The sequence below is a fragment of the Juglans regia genome, chromosome 14 (assembly GCF_001411555.2).
Source record: "Juglans regia cultivar Chandler chromosome 14, Walnut 2.0, whole genome shotgun sequence".
Lineage (NCBI taxonomy): Eukaryota > Viridiplantae > Streptophyta > Magnoliopsida > Fagales > Juglandaceae > Juglans > Juglans regia.
Genome location: NC_049914.1, coordinates 459,662 through 473,213, shown reverse-complemented (window position 1 = coordinate 473,213; position 13,552 = coordinate 459,662). Strand labels below are relative to the sequence as shown.

The 13,552-nt window shown below is 33.8% G+C and overlaps 2 protein-coding genes across 4 annotated transcripts; one reads left to right on the top strand and one right to left on the bottom strand.

Annotated features, from left to right (window-relative positions):
• Nucleotides 1–4,144: 4,144 nt before the first annotated feature.
• On the top strand, nt 4,145–5,201 carry LOC109001538 (thylakoid lumenal 19 kDa protein, chloroplastic). The gene has a single exon (XM_018978871.2). The coding sequence runs from the start codon at nt 4,305–4,307 to the stop codon at nt 5,040–5,042; it is 738 nt and encodes a 245-aa protein (XP_018834416.1). The 5' UTR covers nt 4,145–4,304; the 3' UTR covers nt 5,043–5,201.
• Nucleotides 5,202–10,459: 5,258 nt separating this feature from the next.
• On the bottom strand, nt 10,460–13,334 carry LOC109001536 (zinc finger protein WIP2-like). 3 transcript variants are annotated; one of them, XR_001997887.2, is made up of 3 exons: nt 12,606–13,334; nt 10,918–11,412; nt 10,460–10,722 (listed from the first exon to the last, which is right to left on the bottom strand). XR_001997887.2 is itself a non-coding variant. In XM_018978870.2 (2 exons), exons 1-2 carry the CDS (start codon nt 13,179–13,181, stop codon nt 10,975–10,977), a joined length of 1,014 nt encoding a protein of 337 aa, XP_018834415.1. In that variant the 5' UTR covers nt 13,182–13,334; the 3' UTR covers nt 10,835–10,974. The 3 variants fall into 3 exon arrangements, 1 of the variants encoding a protein (XP_018834415.1); XR_001997888.2 differs by having other exon boundaries at nt 10,721–10,754; XM_018978870.2 differs by lacking the exon at nt 10,460–10,722 and having other exon boundaries at nt 10,835–11,412.
• Between the last annotated feature and the right edge of the window lie 218 nt (nt 13,335–13,552).

Genomic DNA, 13,552 nt, shown 5'->3' with positions numbered 1-13,552 from the left:
AAAGTGAGAAAAAAAAAAATTTAATAAAATCACTATAAAAAAATAATATATGTTGCTATATTTTATAATTTCTCATCTGAAAAAATATCTAACTACTTGTTATTAATAAATAATAGTAAATTCTTTTTTTTTTTTTTTGATAAAAGTGAATAGAATAAAAAGTAAGAAAATATTATATAAAATCAAATTGGAAAAAATATCTTTATTTATATATATATAGCAAATTATATACACACATATATATATATATATACAGATATACCAATGCATCCAGTAATGTCACCATTTACCAGGATTTTCTCTTGATTACATTTGTGTGAAGGATCTTGCCTGGACCTCCACATGAACAAATTATAACAAATTATTATTAATTTTGATGACACAAACTCTTTAATGTTTTTTCAAATTATTGTTATTATTATTATTTTAAAATTTTGCTTTGTTTGGCAAAATTATGATAATGGCCATGAAAGCTCTTGAGTCTTAAATATTATATAGTCGTATTAATTAATCTAATAATCTAAAGGCATGCATATTGAGTACAACGCTGGCCTTCAATGATATAATTAATTAACAAAGAAATACAAATTAAAAAATTTGAGATTCTGATTGGATGGAAGGTATTGATTAGTTTGATCTGGGTGAGACATGCAGCATGTTTAGCATAATTTTTATTGGAAGATAACATCATTAATGATCAAGATCAGGTGTAGTAGTGATGAGGTAGTATGTGATCATGATGATCAGTGATGATGAGTTGCCTTATTTCTTAAGCAAAATCTTTTTGGTTCAATCTCCGAGCAAATGTGCCTCGCACATTGCCCAACTGCTAATAATTATAAAGTGTATTAACCTGACGTAATTATTTTAAAAATTAATAAAATTTATTATTAAAAAATAAATTTTTTAAAATAAATTACGTATATTAAATAATTATAAAATTTATTATTAAAAATAATTTTTTTAAATATATATATTTTTAAATAATTATATGATGATTATATAATTTATAATTACAAATATCTTTCGTACTTCCTTGAGCCAAAAATTGGGCTCGTTTGGATGGGCCGGAACAATGGTCTGTCATTCACCCACTCAAAAGAAAAAAAAAAAAAAAAGTTAACCTAAATACTTTTGATTGAAAAGAAAAACTAAATTCAGGAAAAAATAAATAAAATAAAAAAGGTGAAAATATGAAAATAACTTATTTAAAATTTAAAAAAAAATATATTTGTTATCTTTTGTTTAAAAAGAAAAGAAAATAAAAGGAGCACTTTACAAATTTTTAGTAGTTTAGCGGGGCAATTATCGAAATTAGAAGTTTGGAAATGATTAGAAATTTTGTAATAATTTGAGAAAGATTATTGTAATTTCCCAACAATTGAAGTGGTACTCAACCTTAATGCTTGAATCTGTTCGGTAGACCGTAGAATACTTGAAGCTCTTAAGTACAGCCGACATCGCCCTCAAAATCCAGATTAAAATAAAACAATACAAAAAGGAATCGAAACAGGTTACAATATTGTTTTTTATATATATATATACTAGTAAGATGTTACGTGCCTGAGGCACATATACGTAATTTAAAGTACTAATATATTTTATTAAAATAAAAATAAAGTATATATATCTTATTATTTTATTACTAATATATATCTTAAAAGCTATTGAAAGATAGGTTATTTGTAAATTATTATAATGCTTTCCTATTATAATGAATACGAAAAGATAAATCTACATAAATCTATTTTCCTATTATAACATATTTTTAAATTGGAAATTGAATCCATGATTATTATTATAATAAATCTGTTTTATTAGCATATTTAAATATATTAATAGTAGAATAGAAACCAACAGAAATCATAAAAGTAGCCATAAACAGAATGTAAATGAAAATACAATTGTATCCATGTATTATGTAATTGTTATAAATGGATGGAAATTTAATAAAAACCAGCATATTCTGTTAAAACAAGAAATTTCTGTTAAAATAATAAAATTCTGTTTCATAGGTTCTTTATATATATAGAAAGATATAGTATCTGTACTAATCTGCATATCCGTTAACTACTTATGAGAACTCATAGTGACTCTATTAATGACAATATTGATCATCTTTGCTAATACCAAATATTTCAATGACTAGTGATTACGGATCCATGCAATGGAGTCAAGTATAAGAGTAATGCTACATATAGTCGTGCAAATGTACAAATATTATGCAATCGCTTTGAAAAAAAGTAGAGTCCACTATTAAAAAATTAATTTATTTTCATGTGAGTCTTATATATATTTTTTTTTCAAAGTGACTGCACAATATTTATATACTCAAGACTGTAAATATTATTTCTCACTCTAGAATATACATCATGCAGCACCACCCCTTTCATGTTAAGAAAATCAAAATGCAATCATCATCTCCATGTGACCGTCTTTTCTACGAACCTTTAGGGTGTTTGGCGCTGTAAGATGACTATTGGTAGCATGTTTAAATACTTGGAAGAGTGACGATACACACTATATTTTCACAATATATTTCGTAACAATATTGTAAAATGAGCATATTTGTGTAAAATGGTGTTAATTTAGCTACAATTTTTTTTATAAAAATAAATTCATAAACCGACATATCATAATATAATTTATTATATTGTAAATCTATTTTTATTTTAAAGTAAATCAAGTCATATTAATTTATAAATTTTTTTTCTAGAATTTCTTTGTATCTATATCATTCATCTTGAAAAATACTAGATTATAAACTGCATCACCAATATTGACTACGTGGTAGGCTAGGGTCTAGGCTTCACCAACCCATACTGATATGGGGTATCCCAGTTCAGATTTCACTTCAATTGCGTTGAACTACTTTAAAAAGTGAATTTATGCAAATATGAAAAGAGAAGGTTAATATCTTTCTCGGATTGGGTTTGTAAGGGGATTTTCACCTCAAGGCCCAACCCAAAAGCAACAAACCCGGCCCACAGGAGAACCCTCTGTGCGTGACCTATAGGAGGGATTGTGCAACAAGAGATGAGACTCGTCGGTTTGAGGTCCATCGAGTAGTATCTAGTTATCAAGTGCCCACCTACACAGCAGGTGTGATATACAAAGAGTCGTCGATCTACTGATAGAGAATACACGAACGAACCAAGAAAATGACAGACTAAGAGGAGAAGGTTGGAGAACCACGCCACATTAATGCCTCCGCCACCCGGCTAACACGTCACATTAATGACGTTGTCACAAAACCATGCCACATTAATGGGCTCGTTGTAGAGTCACACCGCATTTAAAAGTTCTAACAAATTGAATAGTACGAGGAACCTAGACTTCATGAAAGCAGGCGTGATCTACTCTTCAGACCTATAGTATAAATAGTTAATCTCAGGTACAAGGAAACGCTCTATAATCCCTAAACTTTATTATTTATTTATTACACTCCAAGAACAATTACTGACTTTAACATCGGAAGCTCTCGGTCCTAAAGCCATCATCTCAAAACCGGAGTATATTATTCTTTGTGCATGGCATATTTTAGAAGACCTGATTTGTTGGAGCTAAACCCAAGGATGTGTGAAACACGACGTTAACTGAGGTAATATTAGTTGTTTTATCCTCCAAATCATCTATTTACTTTTATTTTTACATTGTTGGTAAATATATGGTTTCAAATCTTAGAATGGATTTTCATTTCGATTTTAGTTGAATTTATTATAGGATTATTGTTTATTATGTATTTAATTTTTATACAATAATTTAGATTTTCACATTTATAAAAAAGTCAATATAATTTTAAATTTTGAAGTTATTTAAATCCGGTTTGTGAGTTCCATAAAAAAAAAAAAATTGAATTTTACCATTAATTAATATTTTCACTACGGTTTGTCACCGTTTGCATATTTTTTTTAATATCAATCTTTAATTTTTATTGATTAACTAGTCGTCAGAATAACTTATATTCTGTCCTAACTTATATTCTGTCCAGCATTATAACCCCACAAATTAATATGAACTTACTTAGTATATTAGATTATAAAATTAATTTAATTGTAAAATAAATCTAAACCATCCTATAAAATTACCGAAATTTATGAATTTGTATTTATAGGATTTCTTTGAAGCAATATTGACTAGGTAGTAGGCTAGCTAGGCTCCCTGCCCCAACACGATTGCCAAGTAATATCAATATGCTTGCAGCCCGACACAAGATCTCCTCGACAATGGATAAGGAAAATCTTTAAAACTTCAATTGAGATAACACAAAACAAAACCAGAACCACACCTACATATCCAATTCCATGGCCACCATATTCTCCCCCTCTGCCCTATCCTCCTCCTCCTCCTCCGCCACCAGCACAGCCCCAACCACAAAACCATATGTAAACAAGCCCCACGTTCCCCTCCCACCCTCCAAACCATCCCTAACCACCTTAACCACCGCACTCACCGCCACAGCCCTTGCCACTACACTCCTAAGCACCCCTCCTCCTTCACTAGCTGACTCCCCCGCCGCAACCTACAACCTGTATTATGGCACCGCCGCCAGCGCAGCTAACTACGGAGGCTACGGCGGTAACTCGAGCAAGAAAGATTCGGCTGAGTATGTCTACGACGTGCCGGAAGGTTGGAAGGAGCGCTTGGTCTCAAAGGTCGAGAAGGGAACCAATGGTACCGACAGCGAGTTCTACAACCCAAAGAAGAGGTCGGAGCGAGAGTACCTCACGTTCCTTTCTGGGTTTCGTCAGCTAGCGCCAAAGGACGCGGTGCTGAACAACTTGGCGTTATCGGACGTAGATTTGCAGGATCTGATAGCCAGCGCCAACAGCGTTACTTCCGAGGAGAAGAAGGACGATAATGGCCAGGTATATTATGTGTACGAGATTGATGGGGTGGGTGCGCACAGTTTGATCTCGGTAACTTGTGCAAATAATAAGCTTTATGCGCATTTTGTTAATGCGCCTGCGCCAGAGTGGAAAAAGGACCTGGACATGTTGAAGCATGTTCATGAGTCTTTCAAGACTGTTGGATCGTTTTAGTTTACTTCGAGGGTGGTGGCCAAAGGGGAATTATGAGAGTCAGGGGAAAAAGGTTTTGGTTACTGATGTAAGGTCAAATTTGTTATCGTGTGCCAATTTGAGATACTAATTCTATTGTATGATAATTAATTTTGTTGCTAAACTTTCATTTTGCTTGCATTTTTGGTTTACTTCGGTTCAAATGATTCGAATCGAGGACTGCAATTAAGAGAGGAAAGACAGAATGAATTGAATTGATTAGGGTAATTGAAGATGGATCCGAATGGGCGACCCTGTAGTTGGGATACTGAGTCTGTGAAGCACTGTAATGTGGATATATATTTGTTGGTTTTGGATAATTGTAAGAAATTATCAATTTTACAGGCTCATATGCAGAAAATATGCACTATTTTTCTGAAAGTGCTTCCTGTAAAGACAAGAGTTCAATTTGTTATTGAAGTCATGAGTGAGTATTGGACCAGAAGCCTGAAGAAAGACAAATCTTGCTGCCTGAGTAAGGATCACCATTTCGAGGTCTGATGTCCATTATGATATATATACAAAGGTCGATTTCATTAGTGTTGTCTGCTCTTCTTGTATTGCTTAAATATACGGGAGGCCAGCCGTTATACCTGCTTCGAGATATATAGAGAATGAAGGATGGAACCATATTTTCATCATACTCTACACAACAGCTCCATCGTTTCTCCATTTATAAACAATCACTCAAGAGCGTTCAGTACTCTACTGATGATCTCCATCAATTCAATTCCTTGCTGTGGTGGAGACAATTCACATGCTTTACAATTGAGCATGAGATCAACACGACCCAGAGTGAGAAGCACCAAAAGTTGTAGATTTTAACAAACGATGATGGATTTCTGATTTTGAATTTGTGACACAAGAGGTTCCCTATAGGCATTTTCCCAAAAGATCAAGTACTTCAAAGAAAAGTTCTATTTGAAGAATTGCAAACTTTTTCTTGAGCATTACTCTTTATTATTGATCTATATATTCTTTTGTCATCATGTGAACCAGACAGATGGGCTGCTGCATCTCCAGCTGCAACATGTATCTTGAAGCATGAACGTATAGACGTTTTAATCTTTATCCCATTTGAGAATTCCTAGTTTCCAACTACTGATCAGGAGGCTTTAATTGAGAAAGATTGAAAGCCGAAGCTTGTCATGTCAATGTGCCAATTGTGAAAAACACAGATGAGGTCATGGGGCCGCGCGATATACTAATTAAGTTTGGGTTTCTATATATAAGAGCACTCACATTGGGCTCGCTAAAATGAAAGAATTTTCAAAATTTGATGAATCAAGTGTTGAAAAGGCTGGCATTGAATTCGGCAAACATGAAAACTAAAACTTCGAGCTACAGGAAATTTATTTTTATCTTCATATTTAAAGACTCATTATTCATAATTTATCCGATTATTTTATTACAAAATTACTTCTTTCCTTTTTTGCTTGCAATTTCGTTTTTTTCTTCCTCTTCCTTTCTTCCATTTCTTCATCTCCTGTGTCCCTTTCTCCCATTTCTTATGCCTGTGAATCCGAAAAAAATTTCTTTCTCCCTTTCAAATTTTCCTCTCAATTTTCTCTCTTCCCTCTCTCTTTCTCTCTTCCCTTTGGAGCCCGACGCTATCCTCTTTCTCTATTTTTTCCTCTGTAGAAATTTAAGCTCCAAACCATAAATTTTGGTTCTTCACCGGGTCTTGGCTTGAGGTAACAACGTCTTTGAGGCAAATCTTTGGGATTTGTTTGGTTCCTTAATCTCTTTCTATGGTGTTTCGTTATTCTAGTTTCCAAAGATAAAATTTTCAGAGTTTTTTTTATGTAGTTTTGTGTTTTTATGTAACATTTGTGTAGAAAATGAAATGAAAACAACCTAGAATGGAGTGTGGTATAGAAAATGAAAAAGGTAAAAAAAAAAAAAATACCCTCGGAGCAACAAGTGGTACTGGTCTTGGCTTGCTTTCTCTGTAATAATTTTTTTAGGATTTTTTCCTTTTATTACTTAGTTGATTTAGGTCTGTTATAATGAAAATGTTTGAATGGAAGAAATATCTTTGATAGATCTGGTTTTTTTTTTGTTATTTTGTTAAACATGGGTATAAAATACATGATGTTAAATATGGGTATAAACACAATTTTTTTTTTTTTGTTATTTAGCTATCTTAAACTCTTTTATGCCATTATGCTCTGTTGACAACTGGGTGGAGCACATTCGTGAACCACAAGAAACTGGTTGCATGGGACTCGGTTGTGTTCTTGATAGCTGAAAATGGTGATCTTTGTATCTTTACATTTTCACATGTTTCTCTCTGCCTAACAGAAACCATATACTTAATTTTATTGGCATTAGCTACTTATGAGTTGGTGTACACACACAACAATCACTATAATACCATGTATTTTTATAATAATTTGTTTATTATGCCAATAAACAAGCTTGCAAGTAAAAGTTTTCTAGCTTTATATCCTACATTTTCTCAAATCTTCCGAAGGAAAGTTTTGCAAATTAAAGTTTATTATGCCAATAAAAAAGCTTGCAAGTAAAAGTTTGCTAGCTTTATATCCTGCATTTTCTCTAATCCTCCATAGGAAAGTTTTGCAAATTAAAGTTAGAAGTCTTCTCGTGTTCATAACTTTTAAACCCTCCATATTCCCATCTATTATATCCTGCATTTTCTCTAATCCTCTAAAGGAAAGTTTTGCAAATTAAAGTTAGAAGTCTTCTCGTGTTCATAACTTTTAAACCCTTCATATTCCCATCTATTGTAAATTAAAAGTAATAAAATATCCTGAAATTGTTGATGTGTAATTGAACTTGCTGAAATTATTTGGGTACTGCTACTGAAGTGTAAAACTACTACATAAATATACTAAAGTGTACTGCTATTGAAATGTACTGCAATTTTCATTTGCTGGTTTATGAACTGGTTTGTGGAGCTATTATATTATTTTGATACTAAAATGTAAATCTATTGGAGTTGCTGGTTTATGAACTGGTTTGTTGGTGGAAATGTTGGGTGATACTGAATGTTGGTGGATTGTGCAGCAGTGGGTACGTACAATTGTGTGATACTGAATGTTAGTGGCAACGTAGAGTGGGTATGTACAATTGTGTCTATCCATAATGTGAGTAATCATGTCTTCTACTTGCTGGGGATATCTTGACTATGTTTGGAAGTTGAAATTTTTTATCCAAGAATACCTTCCAATCTAGTTTTACATCTTGTACCAAAAGAAAAATCTGTTACTTGTAACTAAAATCTGTTTGGTAAGATGTAGGAAAGTAATTTTTTTAGTACTGGTTTTACACCATCCATGATTTCATGATATGCACATCACTGTTTTGCATAAGGAACTTTAGCATGAGAGTAAAAGTAGATACATATTTTTAAGTCCAAAATACTCCTGTATTCCCTTATAAATAAATATAGTCTCCTAGCTCCTTTTATGACGATATGAAACAGTTAGTCACCTTTTATCTCATGTTTTTGCTGGATTAGGATGCAACAGAGAAAAACATTCCACTAAGTCCATATCAAAAGCATCTAAAGTCAGTCAGGCCACCATTAATCCCAACTGAAGATGAATCTGAGAAGAAGAAGAAGAAAGCATGGTCTAAACCATGGAAAATGAGGCATACAGGAGAGTTGGGGTAGGGAATCAGGGATTGCGCACGAACGGTGAAAAATGAGACAGTGTGTTTCGTAGAACTCCTACGCATTTGGATTGCAATTCATTCTCCTCCATCTCACTATCCTCCTCTCCGAAGCTTCCCCAGGCCGTCGATCGGATAGCAGTTCCATCTCCCCCCTCCATTCTCCTCGATCTCACTCTCCTCCTCTCCGAAGCTTCCCCAGGTCAATTAGTCATCCTCGATTAGTCAAACCTTTATTTACTACTCTCTTATGCATAGAAATCATTACGCCTTTTGGCTTGTACATACAATATATGAACCCTTAGCTTAACTATCATTTTCTATGATTTTCATTTCCACGGAAAGTTTAAGATAGTTCGTGCGTTGGAATCATTGAACAAAAGTGGTTCATCATAACCACAAAGCTCAACCCATGAAAATGCAAATTTCTGCAAAACGGATCATTCAAGGGTCTTGATCCATTGTTTAGAAAATGATTGGAACAATATATAATATTTTTGGCTCTGGATCAAGTGAGCAGTACTCTCTACCTATAAGATTTTAGTTTTTACCCAGTATGAATTTATCACTTCATCTTTCTGATCTATACGTGTGTGTATATGTGTGTGTATACACACACTGAAGTAGGTTGAAGGTAATGCACAGATTCAACAATAAAGATGAAAACTTGAACTCACTGAGAATTTTTCTATCAGAAGGATAAAAAGGCTCTTTGAAGAATCAAAGCCCATTCCGGTATGATATATAGTTAAGAATTACTCAACAACCAGATTTGGGTGCAGCAGTGACCTAACAAATTCTACACAACAATGGAATATTCTAAAATAAGATTTTTTGTTTTCTGATTGCCACCTATTGGCTTTTGTGATCTATAAAAAACGCTATGATAATATTGCATATTATATTGGAGAGTTAAAAAGAATATTGAGCTGTTGAAATTCAAATGCCTTGGTTGAGACCTTTTATCAAACACTTCCTTTGTCTCATTATAGGATTATGAGTACGTATATGTATTTATTTATATATAATGATACAACGTGCGAGGCATGTTTGCTCAGTTGTGTGAAAAAATCCTGAAAATAACAACTATAAATAGTAAATAAAATGTGTTGAAAATAGGATAACGTAAAGTACCATAAAAATTTAGTATAAAGATCTGAAATTGGTTTATTTTAGTAGCATTCAGAAATATGTTTTTTTCTTTCGTAGCCAAAGTCTTTAATTGAAAAACAATTATTAGCATTCAAAAGAACGAAATTGTGACATCTGAATGCAATGAACTAATTATGTTTACCTGTGGAATGTAGAAGATGGAATAATAGTTTTATCTTCTAAAATAAAAACTAAATTCTATCAAAATTCATAAAAAGCATCACATCTTATATATTTAGCATCATTCCCAAAACAATCCAATATTAGAAACATTTGAACTATCACCCAGCAAATTCCTAAAACCATCTTAATTGCTAATTAACTATATATTTATCTACGTATAATTGACTTGTAAAAGTCTCATATGATGGTTGATGATATATAATTTAGAATTTATTTATGGTTATAAATATTGATATTGACATAATATATATTGAAAACATAAAGATATTATGTTTTATTTATTTATGAATTTTATAATATAAAATATAATCTAACGTATTAGGAAATATTTTATCTTCAAAAAAAATTTTATAAACAAATAATATCAAATAAGATGGAAAAAAAGAAGTATAGATCATTAGTGATATAATTTGTAAATGGGCTATTTAAGGCCGGGTTTTCTTGAACATTACTTACGTACGTACCCCCATGTACAACTAATTATATCACGTATCCACATGAGTGACTTCATTCTTCAAGCTGCATCTTGAGAATGCTTAATTCAATTAGGAACCTAGCTAGCTTCACATGACTAGGAATTAATTAATTGATTATCTTCTTCATTTTGCTCATGGAATTTCTCCGTACGTAACCCCCAAGCTTGATTAAGCTTCTGGCCAGTGATCATCGATCGCTTGTACATATCCAGCTAGCACACAACTGTTAGGAAGACTTGCAGTACTATATATATCATTGAAAAATTGGTGAATTTACAGTGTAAGTGAAGCTAATTAACATTGAATGTAGAAGGTAGCTAATTAGAGTGAAAGAAGGCATAGATAAAGTAAGTTTTTCATGTGTCTTGAGCCATATATATAATTAAAAAAGAAGATCAGCTAAATACCAGTTCATGAAGTGATGATCAGAGAATTCACCAAGAGACTCGATTTCATAATTAATTTCACATCGAGGAGTCACAATCAAGTTCATTATCTGATGCAGGTTCATCCTCTTCTCGAAAGCAATCGATACCAAAAGCTCCGTGACCGACGCCAAAAGCCTTGACGTGGTCTTTTAGAGATCTCTTATGCTTAAAGTCCGACCCACAAATGCAATACCAAACCTTCCCACAGTTCTTCTCATGGGTTCTCCAATCACCTTTCACTGCAAATGCCTTGCCACATTTTCTGCACATGAAAGATTTGGTCCCATGCTTTCTCTTGTAATGTGTTTGGAGAGTTCTAAAATCTTTGAGAGGCCTCGCTCTTGGGTGCTCTATATTGTGCTTGCATCCTGGTGCACAGCAATAGCATGCGAGCCTTAGCATGGCTGTCGGCTGAGTTCCCTTCAGAGAGTGTGGTCCTTTCCTGTATTGAGATCCATGTCCCCACATATGCATCTGCAGTGCCAAGAAAAAAGCATTTTTACTGTTAGAGAGAGATAGAGTCCTGAAAATCACATGGGATAATCACTGCATCTAAAACCAGGTTACAGACTTTTGATGGCAAAGAGAGACGCGCACTTTTACTCAAAAAAACATATACTTCACCGATCACTTATTATCCATTTAGTTTCCCTTGTTATCTTAAATTTGAATTCGCCTTTCTTTCTTTCTTTCTTCTTTCTTCCTTTTTTTCAGATTTGAAGCCACCTTTTTTTCAAATCAAGATTCGCCTTTTTTTTTCTCCTCGTTCACCTAAAGATATTTGATCAGAAACTTATTATATATGTTGGGTTAAATATAATATAATACCACTTATAAACTTCCACCATTAATGCTGTCAATCTAAAATCTCCAACCTGTCAAGGACCACAGAATAGTCGTAAAAGTAACAAAGGCATGTGTTATCTGAATTTTCAGTACAAAGAACTATTTTTCTTTCTCAATTGTGGACTCAGTAACATGACTCATGTGAGACTTGGACGCAGACATTTTACCGACTTCTGTTTGGTCGAAAAGTTATTGATTTAGTACCGTACTTCTAGGCTGAAAATTGTTTAAGACTTTTCTTCTTTAAAGGAGACGGCCAATGCCATATGGTTTTAGTTGTCTCATCCCTGCCCTCTTGGTGTAGGTGCATCTGAATCTCAGGTTTGTTTTAACCGGCATGCATAAGAGATGTCTTTCCAAAATTTTAGTGCTACTTAACTACATTGAACAGACTGGAGGGTTCAGACTTCAGACTGTGAGCTCAGGATCTTGATCAAGAGGATCAGAACTTCTGAAGCATGCATATACTAGATCTTATCAATGCTATTTTCTTTTCTTACACTTGCAACTGCGTGCTACACAATCTTCAAAGTGCCAAAGATAAGGGGAACATTTTCATGAACGGTAAAACAAATCAAAGAAAAGTACTGGAGCTATTATATATGTGTGTATACACATGATGACAGAAATATATATATATATATATATATATATATATATATATATAACAAAATACAAGGAAAACCTTAATCTAGCTCAAAGAAGGACAACAAGAACTCATGGAGTGCTGAAAAGAGGGAGGAAGGTGAGTGAGTAAAAGGGAGAAGATCGAAGAAAGAAAAGCTAAGCCTTAGGGAATTTTGATTCATGCAATGGCGTACCTGGAGATTATTGTATCTATTAAAGGTCTTGGAGCAAACTGGACAGGAGAACTGAGTAGGACCAATGAGAATCTGTGAAGGGGTCGGAATCCAATACTGACTCTGGTTGGGTCTGTCCAAGGGGTATCCTGACATCACGTTAAGTACTCCTCCTTCCTTATCCGTCACATGATCTGCTGAAGGAGAGATCAACATAGAGCCCGAATGTGAACTAGGGCTAGGGAGGCCTATATGTAGGGCTACGGCAAAAGTTTCATCTCCATCAACCTTGTTCTTGTCCTCTTCCTCTTCCATTGCACTACTTGAGGACTCGTGTTCTTCATGTCTGGTAAGGCTTAAGCTGTTTATTAGAGGAAGAGCTTCCTTGAGAGGAGGTGAGGAAGGTGATGAGGGAATAGAGGATTGGCACTCTTGAATGGAAGATCTGTGCTTTATGATGTTGTCTGAACAGGAATAAAAAGGATAGGAATTCAAACTAGGGTTGGCGTAATAAGAAGGGAAAGAAGAAAAGTGAGGATGGAGATCAGGCATGAAATTGAGCCGTCCTGTGCAGAAATTGGAGTGGGGGTCTGTCATGGTTAAAGATTTGATAGGAAGAACAAAGAGGTGGATGTTTGGTACTAAGCAACCAGAGGAATATATAAATATTAATGTGTGAGAGAGAGAGAGGGGGGGTGGGGGTAATCTTATAGTAAAAGAGAAAAGCTGAAAGCAAGCATGGAAAGTCAAGAAATTACCCCCTGCAGACCAAGAAGATAAAGAACAAAGGCGAGTAGATGAGAAAAGGAGAAATAGAGAAAAAGCTAGTGCTATAGTCAGAGATTAGACTTGCCCGTTGTCTTCCAAGAAAGGAGAGCCCGTGGGAACATTCTCTCTCTCTCCCTCTTCCTCTCTCTCAAGCAACATGTAATTATATATATATATATATTTATATATTTCAGGCACCA

Bases quoted from the DNA above. Each gene is read 5' to 3' on its own strand.
- LOC109001538 (XM_018978871.2), top strand. From the start codon at position 4,305: ATGGCCACCATATTCTCCCCCTCTGCCCTATCCTCCTCCTCCTCCTCC.
- LOC109001536 (XM_018978870.2), bottom strand. From the start codon at position 13,181: ATGACAGACCCCCACTCCAATTTCTGCACAGGACGGCTCAATTTCATG. The intron at 11,413-12,605 runs GTACGCCATTGC...TTGGCACTGCAG, and splicing joins ATAGATACAATAATCTCCAG to ATGCATATGTGGGGACATGG.